Here is a 27402-nt window from a genome sequence, read left to right on the forward strand (position 1 = left end):
ATGTGTTTCCATTACACTTCAAGCTTTCAACTCTTAAAATGAAGTCAACTTGTTTGTTGCTCTCTTTATTCTTCACATGTTGCTGTTCTTTCCAATAACTTTTTTAGGAGATGTTATAGAAAGTTATAGCAGACATCTCGAGCAATAAACCTACTTGTTCAATTCAGATTGTTCACATATAAAGGAGGTAAGAATAATAGAGGGGTTCCTGAAAGTGACAGTCAGGGAGGTCTTATAGAAGGAAGCTCGAGTGAAGACTCCAGCAGAACAACCTGAGGGACGTCTGGAGTGGCATGAAGACCATCACAGGCTTCAGGTCAAACTGCAGCAGGGCGAACACACTCAGATATATTTGTATTAGATTTGTGGAGTACATCATTATGTGTTTAGCTTGAGCCTGAGTCTTTAGAGGGTCCCTGTGCTGCGGTAGACGTCCTGCTTTGTTCCTGTGGTGATGACGCCGTGCCCTTATTTTTACTCTATTGTATTTATTCTTGTATTGCTATTTATTGATCTTATTGCTTAATATTTTTCATAAATTCTTTATTAATATTTGAATTGGTTATAACTATTTTTCTACTGCTATATTGTGTTTTAGTGCAACAAACCAAATTTCCCTCTTCGGTAAATAAAGTATTTCTGATTCTCTTGATATTTTCAATCTAAACTGATCATCAGTCAACAAAAAATGACAGAGGTAATTCCAGTATTGTGAAACTGAAAAAAAAAAAAAAAAAAGTCCCAAACTGCGTTTCAGGAGTTTGCCTGGAAATTACTCAACCCAAAAAGTTGTTTGTGAATGATTAATATGGTGTTTCGTAGGTACACTGATGCAGCAGGGTCACCATAATAGTAATGACAAACTTCAGGAAAAAAAGAATTATGTTAAAGATATAGGTTAAAATAAAGTCTAAATTACTCTGAACGGGTACATTTGCAGTGAAACATTGGTTTAGAAGAATGCTTTGGAGTCAGTCTGTAAAGCATGATTGATTTTCTACTGTTTATCTTTTTTAACATTACTCAACTGCTGCTGGGAAATCATGTGTGTGTTTGTGTACAGAGATAGAAGTTCAGGGGGGAGCACAGAGGAGACGGAGGTGATGGAGGGGTGCAGAGAGTGGATATAAGGCGGGTGCTGCAGGGTGACACTCTACTTTGTCAGGGGATCAGGATCTGGTAAGAGGATGAGGAGGACGATGCTGTGGCTGCTGGCCTCTCTGGCCTTTGGATCTCTCTCTTCTCTGGCTGATGGAGCTCCACTGTATGTATCAGCTTACTTTGTAATTAATGCTGACTAATGAAAACATGAGCTATGGACAGTTTGTTAGTTTATGCTGCTCCTTGTGTTGTGAAAATATCATTAGAGCAGATAGCACTATAAGGGGTTTAGTTTATTGCTTTATTTATTGAGTTAGTTTATTGCTTTCATGAATCACAGTTCTCACTGATTCTGTTTGTTGTGTTTCTTGCTTGTTTTACTGTGCTTGTGATCTCGACTTCATTGGAAATAAGGGAAACCTCAGTGTCCCTTCCAGAATAAATAAAGTTTTGATTTAAATTGTAAAACTATATTTCATTAAGCTAATACCTTACATAAAGAGAGGTGGAGGTCCAGTCACAAAGGTTAAACTGTGGTCTGAGTTTGCACAGTGATGTAATCCACCAGACATGATGAAAGGTTATATTGATCCAATGTTGGATCTAAAGCAAGATAATTAATACATTACTAATTATTTTTATAGTCCATGCAGGAGCTCTTCCTCCTGTTTTTTTGTTTTTTTTGCTGAATCGAAATGTTTACTCACGGAGTCTAGGATAGTGGCTCTCACCCTGATCTGACCATATTGTCATTCATGTTTGATTTTATTTATTTTCTTGATTTATAACGGCATGACACGCATTGTCCCATATCTGTTCATCCTACACCTCGACTGGTGACCCAGCCCATGTGCTAATGAACTCCCTGCCATCATGAAGATGTCAATGAGACAAACTCGGTGTCCTCTTTGAAATCTTTTTCTTGCACTCACTTTTAAAGTCCTGATTTTCCTCAAACCTTTGCTCTGTTACACCTTTTAAAACTTGTTTTATTGATGATGATTGAACCTTTTTTTTAGTTAGTTTTAATTGTGAAGCACTTTGTAACTCAAAAGTGCCACATGCATTGACAACACAAGGCCAGTTTCATTAGCAAGGACAGCGCCACAACCATATGCGTTGTAGATATATAATGATAGATGAATATATGCTAAGGTAATGATCATGATGGAGGAGGATGTTGTCACTGGCTGGTCTGGAAGAATTAAACGAACTGCAGGGCCGAAGGAGACTCAGAGTGAGGGAACCTTCTGGAGCCTAGTTCAGACTGTGAATTTGTCATGGTTTCTGCTGGAGCTTCCTGCTCCTGATACCCCGCCTTCCTGCACTCACTCCTCTGCTCACTGTCCATTCTGCACCTGCCAGCCTTCCCCCCTGTTCTTGGTCTCAGCCAATCATCCGTCAGCCTCCTGGATCCTGCCACTCACCTGTTGCTCATCTGCTCATTACCCTCTCTATATAGACTTGGTCAATCTCCCCCCTGCTTTGTCTGATCGTCATAGTTGTTACCGCCTGCAGAGCCTCAAGCCAGTTTGTTTTCGCCTGTTGGATATCTCCCTGTATTACTTGGGACTGGATTTCTTGATTTTTTTCTTGTTCTTGTTTTTGTTTATGGACGTATGGTACTCTGCCTTAAAGATCAAGTAAAGTTTCAGTTTTTTTGCCTTACTCCTGCCTCTGCTTGTTCATTCTGCTATTGGGTCTTCTCTGAACCGTAACAGAATTAGACATCAGGTGGAGGGATGAGGAAGAAGGTTGAGTGGAGGAGAGGAAGGGAATGGACAAGACAAACGTTGTGGAGAGGGATACGTCGGCTTGTCAGGTGATTGGAGGTGTGGTTCGGGCATGGCTCCCGAATCTAAGTGAATATATGAACGTCCTTTATTTAAAGAGCACCATTTATATAAAGAGCTACCCAAAGTTCTTTACACAGTTAAACAGCGCGTTAAAAACAACATGAAATCAGAAAGGATGACATTAAAATACAACATATTTTAAATGATAAGTCATACAATCTTCTAATACCTTGAAATGACTAACTGCAAACATCACCGCTGCCTCGTCTTCTTCTGAGGGGAATTTCTAATGTACTAAAACACATGGACATGCACACACACACAGAAAAATATATTAAAAATGCTTCTTTTATTCAACTTGTCTATTGCACTCTCTATTCTTAAAGTTTTTTGGGGGGCCTCCCCAGGGAATTGGTGTCTGGGGGTTGCAAAGGGCTGTGTCTGCTCTTTGGTTGTTAGTATTAGATTTGCACAAAGGGAAATAAGGGTTTGGAAACACTGCCATGGACCTTGTATGTTGTTTAAGTTACATATTTCTAAAATAAATAGAAAATAATTCCTTAATCATACAAATTTGATGAAGTTATTTTTATTATTATTACATAGCATGAAGAGTTTTTTTCACCATGCTAGTTAACAGTCCTTCTTTCTTTCCTTCTCTGCAGGCATGTGATGTCTGCCCCTAACCTGCTGCGTGTAGGAACAGCAGAAAACATCTTTGTGGAGTGTCAGGACTGCACAGGAGCAGAGATGAATGTGGAAATCAGCGTCATGAACCATCCGACTAAAAACAAAAGGCTGGCACACAAATCTGTAAACCTCAACAGTGGGAATAACTTTCAGGCACTTGGACAAATTACGGTAAAATATATCTTACAACTTCATTTTCTGCCAAGACAACAACAAGAGATCCATGAAAGCACACATCCCATCATCGTGTTTATTCATTGTTTTTGCGTCTTCGTGCTGCTTTCAGGTCCCTGTTGGAGACTTTAATCGGGATCCCAACATGAAGCAGTATGTGTACCTGCAGGCTCAGTTCCCTGACCGCCTGCTGGAGAAAGTCGTCCTCGTGTCCTTCCAGTCTGGGTACATCTTCATCCAGACTGACAAGACGCTCTACACCCCCGACAGTAAAGGTACACACTACTGGAAACAGACGTCCCTCTGTGGAAACTTCTTTATAACAAGACAAGATGTAATTTTCTGAAAACAAGTCTCTCAAAGGCAGGGTTTGTCATTTTCTCCAGAGACACTTTTTAAGATTTTGGTTGAAATTGTCTTTCGGTCCTGACAGAAATTGATAACTTGTGTGTTCTAGAAAAGAAGCACAAAAAAAAATCCGTCATCTGCCCCAGTTATTAGTCTGTAAAAACTTTGACCACTTTGATCACTGATGACAGAGTTTATATTGTGAGTTTGTCATTGGTCCTTGTGAGTATGAAAATACTCACATTTTTTAACATGTATTATGATACAGTTTAGTGTTGAAAGTTTCAGATTAAATAATTTATATATTAAGCAATACTAGAGGTCTGTTGGGCAGCGGGCCATTCATAGAGGCAAATAAGGTGGCCATAGGCCATAGCCATAGTGATGAGGGAAAATGGGAAGAGGTGCTGTGGATGAGACGATGTAGTTTTTACACATTTCAAGCGATGAGTTGAGGTGTGCTTTAAGGGAGCAGAGAGGGGAGGGGGTAATATGAGGGTGTATATACGGTGAAGGAATGCTACTTTCAAAATCATGCTTGTTTTAAAAAAAATACCAACCCTGTCTTTATTTTATTTCAGTTCATAGGAATAGGTCACTTTCTTTTTTTCAGATTATGTTATTAAATCAGAAATCCCCTTATTCATCTTTCTTCACCAAAGCACACATCTTATTTCCTGTCTCTTTTAGTTTATTACAGGATGTTTGCAGTGACGCCCAAAATGGAGCCTGTAGAGAGGGATGATGATACCGCGACGGATGCTTCCATTGCCATTGAGTTTGTGGTATGGTATTTTATTTTTGGACAGCATAAACTTGAATTCAATAGTAGTCTATCATATCATCAGTAACAGGCATACTGACACTAAACAACCAGCCTTGTGTCTTTGTGAAGTTTGGGCTCCATCTCACTCTAACATTTGACCAATCAAACACTGTGAAACAGAATTGCATGTCGCCCTCTACTGGTTGGGGTTTGTCCTTCACTCAGCCTCTCCAGTCAGTGGAAGAAATTTAAGGAATTATTACTAAAAGAGCCATCTCCTTAATAACCAGGCTCATGTATAGAAATCAAAAGAATTATCGCAAGTTACATCAAGAACTTACTTGAATGAAATAATCTGCACATTTAAATGCCTACAATTAATGGTTAACAAATGTTGTTTATTTTTAGACCCCTGAAGGCATCATTTTACCACTTGATCCAGTCTCTCTGAAATCAGGGATCCACTCTGGAGATTACCAGCTGGCAGAAATCGTCAGGTATGTTTACATCTAAATTAACATGACAAATTCTCACTTTTTAATGTTGTGCATTTAGTTATGAAGTGGTTATCCTACGTTTCATTACATACTGTATGTTCTTGTGTTTGGGTGGCTGTAGTCCAGGACTGTGGAAGGTGGTGGCAAAGTTTCACAGCAACCCACAGCAGAGCTACTCCGCTGAGTTTGAGGTCAAAGAATATGGTGAGCCCTTCAACTACCTCCTATGTTATGTTGTCCTATGTTATGCTAAACATATACAGCTTTACAAACTTTTTGACACCACCTATTTAATGAAATAATAACCTCAGGGTGAACTTCTTTTTTTTTCAGTCCTGCCCAGTTTCGAGGTCAAACTGATTCCTGTGAGCTCCTTCTTTTACGTGGACAACCAAGATTTCACCGTCGACATCAAAGCTGCGTATGTAAAACATTTTTTTTTTCTTATGATTTATACAGCAGCATTGTTTGTTACATTAATTTGAGGAGAAAAGAAATGATTGAAGGTTGTTGAGCTAATGGGCCTGCATGTCATTTTGACAATAATTTTCAATGTCCCCCTGTTTAAGGTACCTGTTTGGTCAAGAAGTGGATGGGACGGCGTACGTGGTGTTTGGTGTCATGCAAGATGGACAAAAGAGAAGCTTTCCAAGTTCTCTTCAGAGAGTGCCGGTGAGCACACAGCTTCACTTTTCTGCTGTATTTCTGTTTTTTAGTTAGATAGTTGATCACTAATCATACACCTGACTGCTTGACTTTAAAAATCACAAATTATACAAAATACATGTTTATGAGGAAAGTCTGTCCTCTACGTCTTTTGGCTGCTCGACGTTTCAGAAAATGCAAGCTCAAACAGGCTGTGTGGAGATTTTACCTTCATGACATCACAAAGGGCAGTAATCCCTCCCCCAAGTGGGTTTGTTTTTCCCTCTGGCCTTGTTCACATGACACCTCTAAATCTGAATTTTAGCACATCCAGTTTGTTTTTTTGCCAGTCTGAACAGAAAAAGCCACATGGGATCCAATTTGTCCATATCTGATTCAAGTCACATACAAAAGTGGTTTTGAATGCGATTCAACTATGATTCCTTCAGATACGACTTAATCGGAACATCTCAGTCGCTTCAATGTGTCTTCTGCATCACTCACAATGCGACAACATGGACAATAACAACAACGTTGTTGATCCGGCAAGCCAGAACTTAAAACAGCAAGAATCAAAACAAACATACATGTAATAAAACAAGCCAGTGGACAGACTGCTCCACAAGGTTGTTTGCATCAGAAATAGACAAACATCTCAGTCATCCATTTTGCTGTTGTATATTCGTGAACATAACCTGTTACCATAGAAATCAATGTGGATCAGATCAAGTCAATATGGATGGGCAGATTGAATCTGGTCACTTGCAATTTGTAATGTGGACAGTTAGTCAGTTAGATCGGATTCTGATCTGATTTGGGACAAAAATCGGATTTTGGTGGCAATCTGAACAACGCCTCTGTCTGCCTTCTGACCCTAATCAATAAGTCTCACATCCATTTTCAGAGAAACGTGTTCAGACGCAGCTCATGTACATTTAAAGCTACAGACACAGAAACAGCCTGTTCTGAGCAGGGCTTAAATAGAGGAGTCTATTGACATGATCAAATACTTCCACAGATCGTAAATGGCGATAGACATTTATATACACACAACACAGTTTTGGGGTTTTTGCAGAGCTCATACAGATGCAACAAAGATGTTGGGGTTTAATGTAGTCAATTTGGTTACGACATTTAAATGAATGATTTTAGTTATAGTGTTTCTGTAGGGCTTTTGTTTGTTTCACTCCTAAATAACAACAATCAGGCTGCATGGAAGGGGATACAGGCCTGAGTCTGTCCAACACATGGCTGCTCCCAACTACAGGAAGAAAACATCTTTAACAAGAAACTTCACAGACATGTTTTGGGGATCTCTGTGAATTATTTAAACTGGTTGAAAAGGAGATATGACCTGAAGCATACATTATATGCAGTACTTGGGAAGTGACTTGAAATCTCTCAAGCAACTACACCAACTTCCATACTTTCGTACGCACCCGGACTTGAACTGGTTACCCCTAGGGTTCCGAATCCAAGTCCATACGGACCTAGCTAAGGCCACCATGATACATTTTCAAATCACTACCTCCAAGTATTCGCTGCATTTCTGTACTGTATTTAAAGAGCATTCCTGTATTTTGTCACATTAGATCCAGAGAGGTAATGGAGTGGTTACTCTGAAGAGAGAGCACATCACACAGACCTTCAACAACATCATGGATCTTGTGGGAAGCTCCATATTTGTAGCAGTCAGCGTGCTTACAGAGAGCGGTGAGACAGAGAGACTGTTTCTGTGCTGTATGATTGATCATTCCACATTCTTACTAATTCAGCCTCTTAAGTTTCTAAACAAGTTTTATTTATGTCCACATGTTCATAAATAAGATGCAGTAGATGTAAAAGATGCATGTTTCTGTATCGGTGTATCAAGCAGCAAGCAAAGTGATGTTCAAAGTGTGTTTTGTTATTTATTTGTGTGTCCATGTATTTGTGATTCTTTATAAAATCCCAGGTGGTGAAATGGTGGAGGCAGAGCTGAGAAGTATCCAGATTGTCACGTCACCTTACACCATCAGTTTCAAGAAAACACCCAAGTTTTACAAACCAGGGATGTCCTTTGATGTTTCGGTAAGTTTTTGACAGCTTAAGGGTGATCATTTCTTCCAAAGAAAAAGGTGTTTGAAAAAAAAACATAAAAACATTAGAGTACGGGAAAGTCACATATGCAGCTTAGCGAAAGTTAAGTAAGGAAGACTTTAAGTGATCCACAATCAGGTTTCTCAGTCACCATTTTTTGGGTTAATCAGCTGTTTTGTCACCGGACCTCATCTAACCAATGGCCTCCTTCGTTTTCAGCCTATCATTGTTCAGCTTTCCTTTTAAATATGATCCTTTAAGGGTGCTAAGGGTGATAATTTCTTCCAAAGAAAAAGGTGTTTGGAAAAAATTAAAAACATTAGAGTACGGGAAAGTCGCATATTATTTTGAGATCATGTTTTATTATTGGTCACTAACATTATGTTCGCTGTTGGTTCAGTTTGCAGAAAAACAACCTTTAAGCACAAGCTCTACTTGAATAAAAAATAATTCTGATTAATTTAGTTATTTTGTCTATCTTGGGACTGCTGGGACTACGAAGAGACAATAGATAGACTACAAACAGAAACATCCTGTGATCTGCTCCCTGACCACTGAACACTGAGCATTCAGCTTCAACTATGTGTTCAGGGATTTAGATGTTTTCTGATAGTTTAACTGTTTGTGTTTCCAATGACAGGTTGAAGTTGTGAATCCTGATGGCACTCCAGCAAGAGGTGTTCCAGTGGTGGTCAATCCAGGCCAGGTGCAGGGCTTCACTGTAGCTAATGGTTTGGCACGGCTAACCATCAATACAGAAGCCAGGACCAGCAGACTGCAGATTACTGTAAGTGTTTTTTTTTCCTTGTTTCGGTGTTCAAACTGCAGTTTGTTTCGGTTTCATGCTGTGCTCAAGGGTGACATCTATTGGACCAAACAAATTCACCTTTTTATTATTATTAGCACAGGAAAAAGGTTCATTCATTGATTTAAGTCCAAGTAGACTAATCTGTCTGTGTTTTCATTTGCAGGCTAAAACCAATGATCCAGGTATCTCCGCTGACAGACAGGCAACAGCCACCATGGAGGCTGCACCATATACCACCAGAAGCAACAGCTACATCCACATAGGTGAGGAACAACCTTAAGTAACACCAGGTCAAGGTTGTTCATAAACTTTGACCTCAAAAGTCTGGATCATCCCTCCAACAGAGGGCTGGATCCAAACTGGACTAAAGTTCCAGATTTTATCCAAATTAAACCTTTTGATCAACCAGACCCAGATAATTTAGACCAGGTAGTGACAGAGGTGAAAATAGCACAGCGTTACCAATGCTCCAGATCTGCAATGTCAGGCACTCATATCAGTCGGTCATATCAGTGTGTCACTTTTGCAGGTGTGGATGCAGCTGAGCTGAAAGTAGGAGAAAATCTGAAAATTAACCTTAACCTGAACAGGCAGGAGAACTCACAAAGTGATATCACATACCTGGTAAGATATGTGATGTGATTTTTTGTTGTTGTTGTTGATTTCCATATCCTGACTACTTATGTTTGAATCTGTGTTTCTGTAGGTCCTCAGCAGAGGTCAGCTGGTGAAAAATGGCCGATTCCATACAAAAGGTCAGGTGCTGATTTCCCTGATAATCCCAATCACCAAAGAAATGCTGCCATCATTCCGCATCATAGCGTACTACCACACAAATGATAATGAACTGGTGTCCGACTCTGTTTGGGTGGACGTCAAGGACTCCTGCATGGGCTCGGTGAGACCCACATTTAGCAATGTTCAAGAGTACCACAGTAATTTTAAGACATTTTCTAGAGGAATGAAAGTCATTAAACTGATATGAAACTTCACATCTCCACATGTTTAGCTGAGGCTGGAATCAACAAGACCCGCTCCATCCTTTGAGCCTCGCAGGATGTTTGGTCTGAAAGTGACAGGAGATCCAGGGGCCACAGTGGGACTGGTGGCAGTGGACAAAGGCGTCTATGTCCTGAACAACAAGCACCGCCTCACCCAGAAGAAGGCAATTTACTTCTATCTGTTCAAATGTTTTTTAAGGGTGTAACTGTTCAAGAAAAACACACTGAAAGTATTCATTTAATAAGCCAGACATGTGACACATATCTGAGCCTTTGCTCTCCTTTGCTGTGTGTGAATCACCTTCTATTGCTCAGGTGTGGGACATTGTAGAGAAGTCTGACACAGGCTGCACACCAGGCGGAGGAAAAGATGCTCTGGGTGTGTTCTACGATGCAGGGCTGTTGTTTGAGTCCAACGCTGCTTCTGGGACTCCCTACAGACAAGGTACCTCAACTCTGCTCTACCCTTCACTCAGTGCACACCTCCCCGCCATATCTCAATTCTGATATGCAGCACAAAGTCGAATCACTTTTTATTTCGTTGAAGTATTTTAGGCCAAATAGAGTTTGGCTGGCAAACGAATGAAGAATAAACTGGATTAAAGAATCTGGGATTTAATTTGGACTCGGATTACTTAAGAAGACACGACCAATATTTCTCTCAACACAAGCTCAGAGCAAATCTTACTTTTTGAAGACTTTCCCAACATAATTCAGGGATCTTGCACAGGTACTCCTGTTCTCTTTGCTGGATCAATAAACCGTTTTCAGTAAGTCCATCAGCTACCGTAATAAGCCAGATAGGAGGTCGAGTCTGGGGCTCAAGGTGAGAATTCTGGATGGTGATTTGGCTCGCGTCGTCTCAGCGTCCCGAGTGAATATAAACAAAAATAAATTCTTTTGAAAGTCCAATTTCCTTCTTAGATTAATCTCATGGCCATCTTGATTTTAATCCAGATCTGGAAAATGTCCAAACATGCAGTGAGCCGGACAAAAGTTTGAAAAGCCTGGCTTGTGCAAGAAAAGAGAGTTGCAATTAAAATTAATTCAGTAAGAATCGTTCCTACAGTGAAAATCTTAAAAATAAAGTAAACGTTGCCTTGCAGGAAAAGTTAAAAATTAAATGAAGACAAGACGAGTTCGTCTTCCAGAAAAATTGCAGCAGGGGATCTAACTGCTGGGCCTGGCTTGACTCGATGGAACAGAGTCAGCCCCTTTAAGAGCAAAACTCAACAAGCCATAAGCCAAAAACACAGCACCAGCCCAATCACAAGCACCGGTATTACTTACTGTTCAGGGGTTTTATCAGGTCAGACAAAGGGGGAGTTTCAGGCCCTCCTCCTGAATGTATAGGCGTTGTCTTAAATGAAAAAATTTTAGATTCCTCACTAAGTTTAAGAATAAGACTAAACATATGTAAATCACCATACATTCAATTTGATATCAGTTGTTTTCAGATTCACATCAATGTAGGTTACATCATATATTTTAGGTTAATATATCAGGTTTTTAAGGAGTGGTTACCATCGGTCGATACATTTCATCCTGAAGTTTGGAAAAATAATATTTATATAAGAAAACCTTTAACAACGCAGATAATTCACATGTGAAGACTTTGTGTCTTTAAATAACGTCTTCTGTAACTAAGTAACAAAATCTATAATTATGAGAGTCCAACTGCATCATTACACAGCTTACACATCCCACGATGGCTTTTGTCCACTTGATGGAAATGTTGTTCCACGTCCAATTCCTATTAAAATTTAATTACGCCTAATTCCTTTATTACACATTGGATCTAGACCTGAAAAGAATCATGTTATAAGTTTTTAAATGACATTTTCAAATATCTATATGACAAGATGCATCTACGTTCCTTTAATGAGATTTCACTATTGCAGTTGTTTTTTTTTTAGTACTGGGCAGTGACTGAAGGTTCTTCTTAATCACTCCCAGGTCAGTTTAGTTTTATGGCTTTAAGACAGCAGAAAATCAGTTGGGGGGAAAAGTTCAATTTTGTTCTCCTTTGAACAGTTAAACAAACAACAGGCATGGTTTTAAATCTTAGACATGTACTCTTACTCGAACATATACATTTATCATATAGACAGATAATGGTTTAACTATTCTGTTTTCCGGGAAGTCCTGAAGACATCAACAGGTTTAGGTGAAACTCGAACTCCTAACTGAGAAAGACAGAGACAGTCAGTCTGCTGGACCAAAGCGTGTCTGGTTGTCTCTTTAAAGATTGGTAGAGGTTGTCCAATGTGGAAAGCTTTCAAAGCATCAATAACTTGATTTGGTCTTTGACTGAAAGTAGGAAAGATTGTTAATCAACATCCTGTTATTATCAGTTCTCCAAGTCCTTGGGAGCTCTCTGACATCTGTTTTTCCACTTAAAAGGTTGAGTTAATGCTTTTCAACATTAACTAAAAAATCCTGTTAATTACAGTATTCCTGAGGATGCAGAATATCACAATATAAGGCTGGGTCAGCTACAGGCGGGGAAGCAACAGGTGGTCTTCCCCGCACAGGACAGTATTGTGGAGAGTGTTAACTATGAGTTCGGTTTTTGTTGTGTTTGGATCAAAAATAGAAGATACAGGGCTGGTTTCAAACAAGATCATAGGTGTAGGTCGGCTGTCAAGTCCAAGTTTTCTCTCAGCTGTCGCTTCATTTCATTCTTCCATCCCGAACATCTTGCAACGATACTCCGCCATTATGCCTCTTCATACAGCGTCCCTGACCCTGATGAAGTATCCCATTTTCTGAGAAACCCGGTTTCACGACTGTCAGGTCCAAAACTGACACTCCGCAGCTTTGTCTTACATTAGTCTAGGTTATGCTGCATCTGAAAAAGATTCGGAGAACAGACACACAGAGATCAGAGATAGGTTCAAATATACTTGCAAGGAGAGCAGCCAGAGACAGCAAAGTTCACAATCTCCAACCCACTCTGCTGTTCTGCCGTTCGTCCTTTCTTTTTATTGAAGAAAAACGCCCTAATTTACATAAGATAAGAGTGAGCAATAAGGGAGGGGGAAAAGCAGGCGCGATCACTCATGTCTGCACACGATGTTTGTTATAAGAACATATATGAGAATAAGCTGCTGCCGTGTCCTTGGGTATCTTCAGCATTCTTCTGGTATCAGAAGCAGGCGCCACCGTTGATGACGCACACTTGCGGTTTTCCTTTGTTGCAGCTGCGTGTGGGTGATAATTTCTGCAAAACAACCTGAGTGAAAAAGTACAGAATGTACTTTTTCAGCACTGAGAGACACTTTGTTTACAACGGCCCTGCACAATGACACTTCATGATAACTTATATACATTTTGTTCTAACAACGACCTGGAGAACTCCGATAGAAAACGGGATACTGTGGCATGGATACGCCTTACCCCAGTTTCTGACAGCTGCCAACACCTGTGCAGGCGCAGACTCAGCCAAGTGACGTACACGTAAAACAAACATGACAGCGCCAACAAGATCGTCTTATTCTGGAGAGAGGAATAACTTTTATGTTTCTAATAAAACATTAAATATAATTGAAGCTGGGCTATAATATAGAGCAAAATAAATACAGCCCGATCCGGCATGCATCCTGGTGAGATCGCTTCGTTTTTATTGTGGTATAGCAGTGATCAACATTTGTTGGATTGCTTTTTTTTTAACTCTGTGGATGGACTGAGTTTGTTTTGGATGAGCAAACGGCGACGTTGGCGGAGGTCTTCTTTTTCCGTGGACTAAAAAGACAATTTAAACTTTCAAAGATCATTTTATGTTTGTTTGGGACTTTAGTTTATTTTGGATTCATAAAGGGATACATTGAAGTGATATTTTTGTTAACAGCCACTGTGTTTTCATGTCTTTTATATTTCTAAATGTCTAAATTGTGTTGTAAAAAATAAACATCATATGCGTCTGCGCAAATAAGGTGCTATAATCAGAAACCGGGATACTATTTTTGATCATATATACAGGAATATAAATAACTAGGTTTCTCTGTGAGCATGTAAACGTCATCCTGAATATGATTAAAACTGGGATAAGGCTCATAACCGGGATACTCAAGTCCATGTTAACGCACTCAGTGTGAACACAGAGCTAAGAGCACCAAACCCAGAGAGAGAGTCTGACTTCACTTTTCTGAAAATGATGACTCAGTTACAGTTAAGATTTTGATATCTGCTATATTCATGTTTGAAAGGGTGCATAGTGTACCTTTTAAACACATTGTCTGTGCTGTGTTTCCAGAGTTAAAATGTCCCGCCCCCAGCAGGAGAAGAAGAGCCACTACCATAACGGAAGTCACAACCAGTTTAGGTAAGAATTCACACCTTCAAGTACCACATACCGAAGCCCCTTAAAATCATTGATTTTTTAAAGACATTTTGTTAACTGAATATACACCAATAAATGTTTGTCAATGACTGCGTTTATATTTATATATCTATGTTGTGGACACACCATCATCACTTCTCGTAGCATTTTATCTTCAAATGTAAATAGACCTCTCTTTATTAAATAATCCATCTGTAGATGTTAAGAAAGTTAAATGAAATTATAATTATTTTTTTTTTTTTTCTTTCTTGTATTAAACAAAGAAGGTACACCTGCACAACTCTGTTAGTTAAATATTGAATCTTTTTTATTCCTTTATTGTACCTAGTTGACATCCTATGTTCCTCCCCCCAGAAGGAAGACTAAAATTTTAAAAAACAAATTAACTTTTTAATCTAAAGATTTGATTGAATCTTTTATAGCTGCCATATTAACCATGTATTCCAGACCTTTCCACCCCTGACTCGAGTCTACTCCCCTTTTTTTATCCAGTGAGCCAATACAAAGACGACCTACAGCGCCAATGTTGTCAGGATGGCTTGAAGGACCTCCCTGTTTCATACAATTGTGAGGTGCGCAGTGAGTACATTACGGACGGTCAAAAGTGTATCGACGCCTTCCTGCACTGCTGCAGGGAGATGGAAAACCAGCGGACCGAGAGGAAGGAGGACAACCTCCAACTGGCTCGAAGTAAGAGACAGGAATAAGAGAGGAGGCACCCTGAAGTGTTTTATACCATTATCGTTCTGAACATAGTACTCATTGAACTCTCCAATCCTGCTTTAGGTGAGGAGGATGACAACAGCTACATGGATAGCAATGAAATTGTGTCTCGCACCAAGTTCCCTGAGAGTTGGCTGTGGTTGGATATCAATCTTCCTTCTTGCCCGAGACAAAACCCTAACTGGTGAGTCAGAAATCTCTGCACACAATAAACACATTTGACGCCATCAGTAACATCACTAAGTTTTTGAAGCGACCTTGTATGAACATGTTTCCTCTTTTCAGTGACACCACATCGTCTGTGAAAAATGTTCCTTTGCAAGATTCAATCACAACCTGGCAGTTCACCGGCATCAGTCTGTCAAGAACTCACGGTGAGGATCCAGTGACTCGTTTTTATTTCTGTTTGCCTCTTTGACCCAAAAATGACCCCCAGTTTTTTTTTCTCTTTCATCATGTTCTTTTATCCTCTCCTCATATTTAAGGAATCTGCGTTGGCGAGTCTTTTGAAGTAATTGTGCGGAAAGATTTCTTCATTGACCTCAGACTGCCCTATTCTGCTGTCCGAGGAGAGCAGCTCGAGGTCAAAGCAATCCTCCACAACTACAGCCCAGATGAAGCCACAGTAAGTCTGTTTTACTCAGCTCCAATTATTCAGGACAGAGCTGAGGAGGTTGTTGTGTTTTTTTCAAAATCACGCAAAACAAATTCCGCACAACAACTTTCACCCAGAACCTGTCAAGTTTGTTTGTTTCTGGCCAGTATATAAATTTTTTGTTCGTGCAAAACTTCAGATTTATTGCCTTCAAAAGATTGCTGAGAATTTGATTCTTGATCTTTTCTCATACCTCCATCATGTTTCAGCTGTGTCTGATATTTTTTCAAAGGTGCGTGTGGATCTGATCGAGGAGGACCATGTGTGCAGTGCAGCCTCTAAACACGGACGGTATCGTCAGGAGGTCACAGTTTATCCTCAGTCTACACGGTCAGTACCCTTCGTCATTATTCCCATGAAGGAAGGACAGTACAGCATCGAAGTCAAAGCAGCTGTGAAAGACTCGTCGCTCAACGATGGAATCATGAAGATGTTACGTGTTGTGGTAAGAAATACATCACATCACATGTGTCTGTTTCAGAATTGGGGGGGGGGAATTTGGTTGTTACCTTTGTTCTTCAACACAATATGGCATTATGACACACAGAAAATACAATAATAAACTGTGTACAGAGTGCAGTGACTTAAAGATATAAACACTATTTACAATGATGAATATACACATTGAGCTGTGTTAAACAGTTTAGATATTGCACAGTGTATTAATAACCGGTTGACTGGTTTGCGGACAGATTGCACCATTAGACAGAGTGCTCTGTTCCCAGGTTAAATTCATTCTAATCTGTGTCTGTTATTGTAACTATGTAAATACAAAAGAGAAACAGAGCCAGGAGGAGGTGTTAACAGAGATTTCATCACTTGATGTGTAATATTGTCTTTCCAGCCTGAAGGTGTACTCGTCAAATCTCCTCAGATTGTAACTCTAGACCCAGCTACTAAAGGTGTAGGTGAGTTGACCATTTGAAAAGTTACATAATGCAGTTATTTACTGCTGTGCCTTCTTCAAATGATTACTGATCTGGTTCATCTTTAGCTGGCAGACAGGAAGAAGTATTGAACAGTGGGATTCCTAAGAAGGATTTGGTTCCAAACGCACCGACCAGCACTCAGATCTCTGTGACAGGTGAGGTTCAGTGTCGTATTCAGACATGTGAGTCAGTGCAGTATAGTGGTGTGAAATGATGTTATTGTTGGGATTTGTGTGTGTTCAAACAGGAAGAGAAGAAGTGTCTGCGCTGGTGGAGAACGCCATTAGTGGGAACTCAATGGGGACTCTGATCTACCAGCCCTCTGGCTGCGGAGAGCAAAACATGATCCACATGACTCTGCCCGTCATTGCCACCACATACCTGGATAAAACAAACCAGTGGGAAACTGTGGGCTTCCAGAAACGAAACGAAGCCATTGAACACATCAAGTTTGGTAGGCAGATGTTTTTATGAGCACTGACACGAGAAATGTTCGTGATGCAACTTCCAGACTTGGCAGAAGGATTTTAGTAAATAATTATGTTCTAAAGCTCCAAACTAGCACAATGAGATAAGATGAGCTGGAAAAAAATGCCAGAGATGTTTCAGGTTAGCACAGCCCCTCAGCATCACAGATTCATGTGAGTTTGAAGCAGACACTCGCAGTAATGGAAGTTCATTGACTTTTGTGTTTGGTAGTGTGAAGGATGTTTCATGTGTCCTCACACTGTTTCTGCTCTTCTGCTCTACACAGAGCAGCAGATTAAAAAAACTGCAATATTAAAAATAGACCAGGGGTTGAGACCAATACTGCAGCCAGTCAACAGGAGGAGCTCGACAAACCTTTTGTCATTACAGTTTATAATAATACTTCAGAAGGGGAAACACAGTAGGCAATGGAAACAATGCGGCTGACACATCCAACATACAACAACATGAGGGAAGGAACACTGAGACTAAATACAGAGGTAATCAAACACAGGTGAAGACAATGAGGGCAATCAGACACAAGGCAAACACCAAGAACAAAAATGACAAAATAAAACACTTAAGACCAAACTAGGAAACATTACCATTCAGAGAAACAAGCAACTCTGGGAAAAAGTTCCCTTTTTAACGTAAGTACACCATAGCCATGACCAGAGTCAATATATCTATATAAAGAAATCTAAACTCTGAAACACAAAACTAAAGAGGACTGAACCATGACACTTAAGCTTCACTTGAGGTGCGATTTTTCACTGTCCTTTTTTATACCATCTGTTATTTAAAGCTGTTTTCACCAGAATTTTTTACAACAGTAACTTATGACATTAGTGCAATATGAAAGATGATATGATGCTGTGAAGGAAAACATGTTTTAGCCCCTCAGCAAGCAGCCAATGGACTTGAAGTTTTTGTGTGTGTGTGTGTGTGTGTGTGTGTGTGTGTTTAGGTTATCAGAAAGAACTGACCTATCGTAAACCTGATGGGTCTTTTGCCGTGTGGGCCAAGCACCAAAGCAGCACCTGGTGAGGCATTCAAACATTCATGAACTTGGACATCCTCTAACTTCTGACTTCTTCTGACTAATTTGTTGCTCTTCTGCCCTTTCGAAAGGTTGACAGCCTATGTTGCCAAAGTGTTTGCCATGGCCAACAATCTGGTGGCAGTGGAAAACTACGTTATCTGTGACGCTATCAAGTTTCTGATTCTCAACGCGCAGCAACCAGACGGCATGTTCAGAGAAGTTGGAAGGGTGTCCCATGGAGAGATGATTGTGCGTGAACTCACAAACCCCTTTGATGCTAAAAAAACGGAGATACATATTCATGGTTTATGTCACTGAGTGATAGAGATATTGAACATGAATTTAAAACGTGTTTTTGCACGTGTGCACATGTAGGGTGACGTGCGAGGCGCTGATTCTGATGCCTCCATGACGGCCTTCTGCCTCATCGCCATGCAGGAGTCCCGTGCACTCTGCTCTGACACTGTTAACGTAAGTACATCAAAGCCATACATTGTGTTATATCTCAGCCTTTCAGGCTAAGTTCTTACATAGCTTGACCTGATTGGTCAGAAGTTGCCTATAAAACACTGAAAGTCAAAAGTTTTGTTGTTGCTGTTTGTTTTTGTGGTCGTTGATCCACAGTCTGATTTAAGTTGAAACACATCTTTAAACTATTTGTCTTCTAGACTCTCGAAAAACGATTTATCCTATAAAAGGACATGATAGGACATGTCTCTTACTCACTGAGCATTAATGTGACCTTATAACAACATTACACATTTCCAATACAGTAGACACACTGATAGCCCAGTCAGACCAGCAACAAACAAACAACATCTTTTAAATAAACATGAAGATGAACTGCATTCTCGTGATGAGATGTCCCCACCATCCAGTCAAAGTTATAATTCAAACACGTTAGATTCATAGTGATCCACAGAACAGTTAATAAAAACTCTGCTATTCTATTGCTGACCGTTTGATGACACGTCATAACAGCCAATGAGAGCTTTAAATAATCTTTGCTGCCTTGGATTATTGCTGGTTGTGTCTGAAATTACAAATAATAAAACAAAATTTATATCATACTGTATTCAGTAGCTTTTTGTTCTCTCACAATATTTATCACACTTTGTTTGTGTATCTGTTTTCCAAAAACGTTTTTGATTTGATATCTCTGTGCTTTATCTGTCGTCGCATTATTCCCCTTTATCTTTCGGGTTTTTTTCTTCTGTTCTATCCAGAGTCTGCCAAACAGCATAGACAAAGCATTGGCCTACCTGGAGAATCGCCTGCCCAGCCTTACCAACCCATATGCTGTTGCCATGACATCATACGCCCTGGCCAATGCAAACAAACTAAACAAAGAAATCCTTTACAACTTTGCTTCCCCAGGTACCGTCTCAAAGAATAACTTGAATCACTTCGTAAAACTGACGCATTAGTGTCTTCGCTAGAGTGGACAGATTTCTGCTGAATGCTGAATTTAACAATTAAAAAACAGAGACTCGTTTACAGTTCCTTCTCTGTTATATCTTTTCATTCACTCCTTTCGAGAGTTAATGTTTGATAATAGTGATTTTGAAAGTAGATCAAGCATCCTGGTGTTACAGCAGAGTCACAAACATGTATCTGTGTTTTCCTCAGAGTTGTCCCACTGGCCATCGGCAAAGGGACACATTTACACACTGGAGGCCACAGCTTACGCTCTCCTCGCTCTTGTGAAGGTCAAGGTGAGTTCTTGTGATGCTACAGAGAGAAACATAAAAAAATACATGTGGGTAATAAAAATCGGATCAATAAGCTGATCAAAAAGGCTGGCACTGTTATTTCACCGGACTCACTTGAGATTACAAAGAACGAGGACCAAACTGAAAACAGCTCTGCTCTTTAAAGGCAATCCTTTACTGTGTGTTTTTAATGGACTCCAAATCTCCTTCAGTGACATCGAGTGATGCCTTTGTGTTCGACTGAACAACTCGGGAGGTCATTTATTCCAGCAGCAGTCAGATATTTGAATGAGCATTTTTAGTGGTGATTCTGATTCATGGTTGTAAATGATGTCTCTGATTGTGTTTGATATATTAGTTGTGTACTGTGGCTTACTGTTGATATGATTTGTTGTATGTATTCATTGGACAGGTGGCAAATCAGATGCCGGCTGGGTTTTTTGTAATTTAACAATCTAAGAACATAAAACATAAAACTTGATTTAATAAGAGTTTAATGAGATGTTATAGTAAAGTTTGGAAAGTCATACTGTAAATGTTGGAGAATCAGGATACTTCAGGACTATTTTCCAAAGGGAAAAGTCAAACTCAGATCGTTTCACCCTTACACGTTCCTTGTGTTCATACAGGCCTTTGAAGATGCCAGACCTATTGTCAGATGGTTCAACAAACAGCAGAAGGTGGGCGGAGGTTATGGATCAACTCAGGTAACACAGACTCTTCTCTCAATCTTGATACCTCGCTTTTTTTTATTCATTTATATCTTCTTAAAATATGTTTCCTCCTTTGTTTCCCTCACCAGGCTACCATTATGGTGTACCAGGCTGTAGCTGATTACTGGGCCAGTGCTAAAGAACCAGAGTATGATCTGAATGTGGACATCATGTTGCCGGGCCGAGCAAAGCCTGACAAATTCAACTTTAACAGGGGCAACAGCTACACCACGAGAACATCTAAAGTGAGGAAACCGAGGGGCTCTTTCATTTCATCATTTTCTGTTTCTTTCTTCTGTTTATCCTAATAAATGTGTCTGTGCACATGTTTGAATTCCTGCAGATCAATGATATCAATCAGAACGTGGTCGTGACCGCCACAGGCACAGGAGAGGCGACAGTTAAGGTGAGTGAAATGAAAAACAATGACTTGAAGCTGGCGTGCTCACCGTGAGTCAGCTAATATTCTGTAAACAAGATGTGCTGTGATGGGGACTGTTATGGCTGCAACCGCTTCAGAGTCCACTACTGCACGGAGGTGGTATGGTATAAGTCATATTATGTCGCTGGTTTTGTATCCGTTGGTAGTTGAATTCCAGATAAGCCATGTAGTTTCACATCATTGTTCATATCACACTGTGTCGCAAGTATAATACACTTCAGCCACTTTCAAACTTGTATTTTCTTTAAATGGCAGCCTCTCACACACAAAGATGCTCTTTTCTCTCTGTTCCAGATGGTGTCGCTGTACTACGCTCTGCCGACAGAGAAGGCGAGTGACTGTCAGAGGTTTAACCTGTCAGTGCAGCTCCTCCCAGGTAAATTTTCATCTGATTTGTTCATTGTATGTTTCGTGTCTATTTTATCTCTCTTACTGAGTTAATGTATGATACCAACAAAAAATCATTGTCAATGTTTTCTGCTTGCAGAGAAAATGGATGAAGATGAGAAGACATACAGGCTGAGAATAGAGGTCTTGTAAGTACAAACATGAGGTTCTCTCTTTCTGTCATTATCATTTTTTGTGAATTATCCTGTCCTCCATTTTCTGAGTAAAAGGTTATTCTTTCCTGATCTATGTCTTCTTGAGATTTATTTTTTTTCTCCATTGTCCATTTCCTGTACAGGTACAAAGACACAGAGCGAGATGCGACCATGTCAGTCCTGGATATTGGCTTGCTAACTGGCTTCACTGTTAACACACAAGACTTGGACTTAGTAAGAACTGTTACAGAGACACACAAGTTTATGGTTAGAGGAAACAAACTTGTTTAGTCGCAAAAATATTTATCTAACCGTGTGTGTGTGTGTGTGTGTGTGTGTGTGTGTGTGTGTGTAGTTGTCGAAAGGACGTGCCCGCACCATAGCCAAATATGAAATGAACACAGTCCTGTCAGAAAGAGGCTCTCTAATCATCTACCTGGACAAGGTAAGTCATCATTGTGACATTTAGTCCTATTTAGTCTTTTTTTACCTTCTCCCTTTGTTGTTGATGATTTCATCTCCTCACAGGTTTCTCACACTCGGTTTGAGGAGATCTCATTTAGAGTTCATCAGAAGTTGAAAGTTGGAGTCCTGCAACCAGCTGCTGTGTCTGTCTATGAATACTACGACCGTGAGTCTTAAGCTGTTCTCGAGCAACATACGATGCTAATAATACGCACTGCTCTGCCCAAAATGCAGCATGTGAACATCTACGAGATCAGCCGTTAGGAAAACATGTACAGTATGCATCAGACCAGTCTACCTTGTGAAATTTTACCCACAATGCAAAGTGCCAGGCCAAAATGCAGAAGCACAGCTGTTTGAACTCATCGGTGGCTATCTTGCTACATTATGGGCATGAACCAATAACAATATGACATGTTCCTTTATTTACATGTCTTACCACCTCAGGTTTTTGTGTTTTGTAGACTGTACAGTGCGTGTGCCACAGCTGGACAAGCAGCTGCAATTACAGGGTCCTTGACTTGCCCCTGTGTAAAGATGAAACCTGAATGCCTGAAAAGTACACAACAACAATTTAAATAGCATGCCGTCATATTTCAACCCAAGCTATTATGTATAAATGCATTTCAGGATCGGAAACCAGTTTGACCGGGCCAAGCATACTGCAAAATAAGCAACGACTGGCATTCAGACTACATACTACTGTTGAACGCAATATGCAGTATATACTGCACAGTGATTTTGATAGTAGTATGTAGTACGTGGTTTTAAAAAACAGCCTCAGTGTTACAAGCTAGCGCCACCTACATATATACCTAAAACAAAATGCTAGCCCTAACCTGAAGTGTGAAGGGACAGTGACAGTAAGGACTGGTTCATGGAAAACGTATGGCTGAGTCAGCCATACGTTGTGGATGGTGTTGGATGGCGTTGTGGGGAGTGACAATAGATTGTAAATATTAATAGGCGAAGCCTAAGTGATGTCCGCCATCTGTTCCTGCAAGAGGCTCTCATCAGCCTCATGCTGGAAATGCTGTCTCAGTCTAACTTTCAGTCAACCAAACGATAGGCTGGGAGCCGAAGCTGAGGCGGGTTTTAAGCCTTTGGACGAACCACGTCTATTACATACCTGTCAATCATGTCAGCTACGTGCCTCGCTATGAATAACACGTATTATTTTCAAACTCAAATCATCCTATAGTGTGCTCCCATGAGGAACTAATTAGATCCTTTTTGTACCAGGCTGTAAACACGTGTGAACACAAAACTTTCATCATCAAGGACTCTGCTTAGTCTGCCATACTATGAGGCGCTATGTGTGAACAGGCAAATCAGCACATTGTCAGGAGCACATTAGAAACATCTGCTGCCTCCAGGAATGTTTTTTGTTTTCAAAATACTTCAGAGTTAATTTTAGTTTTTGTATATTTTTAAGTATGTAATGAACATATCCTACTGTAATGTAATAACCATTCAATGTATGTTCTGAAAAATCTCTGTCTGGCTGCAGAAACACGTTGTGTGAAGTTTTACCACCCAGAGAGGAAAGCTGGGCAGCTACTGCAGCTCTGCAGAAATGATGAATGCACATGTGCTGAAGGTAAACCGGATGGTGTCTAATACACATTTTATTCATCTCTGTAGTTTCGGTTAGCATGTTTGTAATGAACACCTTAACACAAAAAATACAACTCACCTAATCCTCCCTTAATGCTCGGATCATTTGGGTTTGGATCTGTCATTTTCAACACAGGGAACTCCTTCAGGATTATTCTGTCAGATTATTCAGTTCACAGGGGGATGTCTGATCTGTTTTTTTAAATGGCTGCATTGGTACTTCTCATGATGGAAACACTAGTTTAATACTCCCTGATATCTGCCTGTTAAGGTCTGGAGAGGGAGATGGTTTGATAAATAGTTTGATTGTGAATAAACAATTTGAACTTTTAACATCAGAAGTTTCTGTCAAAGGCTATAAACCGGTTCTGAATCACCGCAAGTCTAGCCACAGGACAAGTTACTAACATGCTTTGATTGTGACTTTAATACAGCAGCATTACAGCAACTATTAAAGGTCACGTATTGTGAAAAATAGAACCCCCCTTCAATTGTGAGAAGAGTTCATCTTCTCCGTCTTTTGCCTGCTCGCGTTTCAGAAAATGTGTGCTCAAACAGGCATTTGGAGATTTTCCCTTAATGACATCACAAAGGGCAGTAACCCCTCATAGGTAGCTGACTCTCCCACAGCTAGGTGTTTGTTTTATCTTCTGAGTCTGCCTTCACACTGTGAACAATTTGGCATGGAGTGAGAAAGCTCAAGCCATCTCGCCCTTCCAGAGGGGGGCGTGGTCAGACACGGCTAATTTGCATTTAAAGCTACAGACACAGAAACAGCCTGTTCTGAGCAGGGCTGAAATAGAGGGATTTATAGGAATGATCACATACAGGATCAGAGTGGATTTACAACAAGAGAATTTACAGACATGTTTTGGGGACCTCTGATATTTATTTAAGCTCAAATAAAAGGAGAATAATATGTAACCTTTACATATCTACACACAGATTTAATTTAAATTTATTTCCAGAGAACTGCAGCATGCAGAAAAAGGGCCATATTGACAATGATGAGCGGACTACCAAGGCCTGTGAGAGCACACAGACCAGCAAAATAGATTTTGGTAAGACAGTATAAATGATCTACACATACAGTATTTAACTTTAAAAAAAAAAATCATGTTAATGTTTGAGATGTTAAGAAAATCTGTGAGCAAGTAAATTCACTATCTGAACCTTGTTCTTCCTCAGTGTACAAAGTGAGACTTGAACAATTTCAAGACGGATTGTCCACTGACATTTATACAATACGTGTACTGGAAGCTATCAAAGAAGGTGGGTGTTAATTTTTTTATTACCTTCCCTCTAATTATTTTTTTTTTCTGAAGAACCTCCAAGGTGCCTTAGGCACGCGATAGGCTTGCTGCTTATTCTTGCATACACACCAGCAACCAGCTGCATCATGAACCTAACTCGTCTATGCACAGTGCATGTCACTGATTACCTATAAGGGCAATCAGGCCATTTGATTCTACCTGATGAACAGCATGTTAACTACAGTCATAGAGTCATAGGAGGAGGTTACTATTATAAAATAGATCTGAACTCTGAACTACAGTAATACAAATGAACATCAATAACTAGTAACATCAGATCAGCTCAATAATCCAACAGTTATTCAAGGATGTTAATCCTCGTCAAAAGGTCATCCAGTATATCTCACCCTGATAAATTGGGAATGCTGCATTCTGCATTGAGTTTTGAATGGATTAAACAAATACGAGGAGACATGACTCCAGGTAGAAGTATTTGTGAGTATACATTAAATCTTCATAAAACATCTCTCTCTCTCTCTCTCCTCCTGTATTTGAAAACCAGGAAGTTCTGATGTGGGTCCTGTGGGCAAACTGCGCACATTCCTCAGTTATCAACACTGCAGGTTGTCTTTGGATCTGGGGATCGGCAAAACCTACCTGATCATGGGCACGTCCCAAGATATTCACTTAGATGAGCAAAATCAATCGTAAGTTTCTTATTGTTGTGATATACAATAATGATATTGTGTCTACGCAAGTATTTTACATGTTTTATTATTTCTGTAATGAATTACATGCTGATGAACACTTTACATAGCAGCCTCTGTCATCAGTGTGTGAACGTGAAAGTGTGAACAGTGGTGTAATAAGCTATTCATGCAGTGAAAAAGAAAAGTGCTCTCCAAGCTCGAGCCCATTACCATTTACAGTTTTACACAGCTGCACAGAAACTGCACACTGTAAACGTTGCTGAACAGTTCAGAAAGCTGCTGCTCGCCTCCTAACCGGAGCACGAAAGAGGGAGCACATTACCCCAATTCTGGCCTCCCTCCACTGGCTGCCTGTGCACTTTAGAGTTCATTTTAAGATTCTTTTATTTGTTTTTAAATCTTTAAATGGTCTCGCCCCACCTTACCTCTCTGAGCTGCTCCATCCCTACACTCACTGCCCGGTGCCTCAGGTCAGCTGACCAGCTGCTCCTGGAGGTACCGAGGTGTAAGCGGAAGCTCAGAGGGGATAGGGCTTTTTCTTCTGCCGGTCCCAAACTCTGGAACGACCTCCCTCTCCATATAAGACACGCCCCCTCACTGTCCATTTTTAAAACTCATCTTAAAACACATTTTTATTCTTTGGCTTTTAACCCAGCATGAGACTCTGTTCTTGTTTTAGTGTTTTATTGTTTTTATTGTTTTAACCCTGTTAGTGTTTTACTTATGTTTTATGTTTGTGCTCTTCATGGATGTACAGCACTTTGTCACAGCCATGGCTGTTTAAAAGCGTTTTATAAATAAAGTTGAGTTGAGTTGAGTTGAGTTGAGGATGGAAATCCCCATGTAGGGCACACACACAATCAAAAAACACATTGTGTCTGATATACTGCATCTTATACTCCGAGTTTTACAGCATATCTGTGTGTTTTGTCCAGCCAGTGAAGAACTCACATGTTTTCCTCTTATCAGGTATCAGTACGTACTTGGTGAAAGAACCTGGATCGAGTACTGGCCCACAGAAGCTGAGTGTCAAATGGAGAAGTACAGGCCCACCTGTTTGGGCATGGAGGAGCTGGTCCAGCAGTATGAACTCTTTGGATGTCAACAGTAGAGAAAATCCAGGACATAAAACGTTATTTTCAAACTGTTCGTTGACATTATGCTGATGTTGTAAGAAATACAAAAGTTTTATATTTTGCCCTGTATTGATTAAAGTTGACAGTCCTTGATCTGGATCCTTTTGTTTTGTTTTGGGTTTTTTTTACACTGATGACGTTTTGGTTTATTCAGACAATTGAGCAAGTTGTTACTGTCTGGTTAAGTTCAAGAAGAGATCAACTCAATTAGTCAACTTCCTGATGTTAAGATCAGTGGAGTTACCCTTGAAAAGCTTAATGACAAAGAATGAAACAAACAAAGGGGGCATTTGAAAGCATTGTGAAACAGCTGGTTTGTAACTACCATTCTATGTAAAACAAGCATTGGTTAGGAAATTTTGGATAAGAAATACAAAATTCAGCTAATTTATTCCTGTCTGACTGTTTCATCAAAATCTCACAGAAATAAGATTTATATAATTGTTAAACAATTATTTCTTCTACTTATTTGGGATGTTCAGAATACAATCTGAAATTGTAGAAAGTATCTGTATTGATGAAAAGATCTTTTTCGAACATTACAAGGATTTGATACATAAAGAGGCATCTCATCTGCATAAAGAGAAACTCTATGTTCTGTTAGACCAGATATTTTGTTTTGTATACACAAATTGTGATGCAGATCAGAAAATACTAGTAATGCTAAAGAAATGGACTGTTTAAATAAAACATAATTAAATGAAACTGCGTATAAGTCACACCTTTTGTCAGACTAAACCATAAAACA

At 39.9% G+C, this 27402-nt stretch overlaps 1 protein-coding gene across 1 annotated transcript; it reads left to right on the forward strand.

Moving 5' to 3' along the window:
• The first annotated feature begins 1172 nt into the window (after positions 1–1172).
• On the forward strand, positions 1173–27359 carry LOC306820608 (complement C3-like). The gene is made up of 43 exons (XM_079338489.1): positions 1173–1264; positions 3563–3758; positions 3874–4036; positions 4800–4894; positions 5284–5372; positions 5494–5576; positions 5706–5793; positions 5942–6044; positions 7610–7730; positions 7972–8087; positions 8737–8883; positions 9068–9167; positions 9434–9528; positions 9611–9802; positions 9914–10069; positions 10221–10350; positions 14161–14229; positions 14740–14937; positions 15034–15154; positions 15256–15344; positions 15456–15595; positions 15858–16070; positions 16470–16533; positions 16620–16709; positions 16802–17008; positions 17990–18065; positions 18154–18313; positions 18440–18535; positions 19291–19441; positions 19694–19779; positions 20406–20483; positions 20579–20734; positions 20833–20895; positions 21226–21307; positions 21419–21467; positions 21617–21707; positions 21829–21918; positions 22002–22104; positions 23449–23538; positions 24524–24616; positions 24744–24827; positions 25371–25515; positions 26488–27359. The coding sequence occupies exons 1-43, from the start codon at positions 1188–1190 to the stop codon at positions 26627–26629; spliced, it is 4977 nt and encodes a 1658-aa protein (XP_079194615.1). The 5' UTR covers positions 1173–1187; the 3' UTR covers positions 26630–27359.
• Positions 27360–27402: the final 43 nt, after the last annotated feature.

This window comes from Symphodus melops (genome assembly GCF_947650265.1).
Source record: "Symphodus melops genome assembly, chromosome: 2".
Lineage (NCBI taxonomy): Eukaryota > Metazoa > Chordata > Actinopteri > Labriformes > Labridae > Symphodus > Symphodus melops.

What these genes read in the sequence shown, in the direction of transcription:
- LOC306820608 (XM_079338489.1), top strand. Translation starts at nt 1,188, where the DNA reads ATGAGGAGGACGATGCTGTGGCTGCTGGCCTCTCTGGCCTTTGGATCT. An exon ending in ACAGCCCAGATGAAGCCACA is followed by an intron (nt 15,596 to 15,857) that starts GTAAGTCTGTTT and finishes ATTTTTTCAAAG; the next exon opens with GTGCGTGTGGATCTGATCGA. An exon ending in AGGCTGAGAATAGAGGTCTT is followed by an intron (nt 21,468 to 21,616) that starts GTAAGTACAAAC and finishes TTTCCTGTACAG; the next exon opens with GTACAAAGACACAGAGCGAG.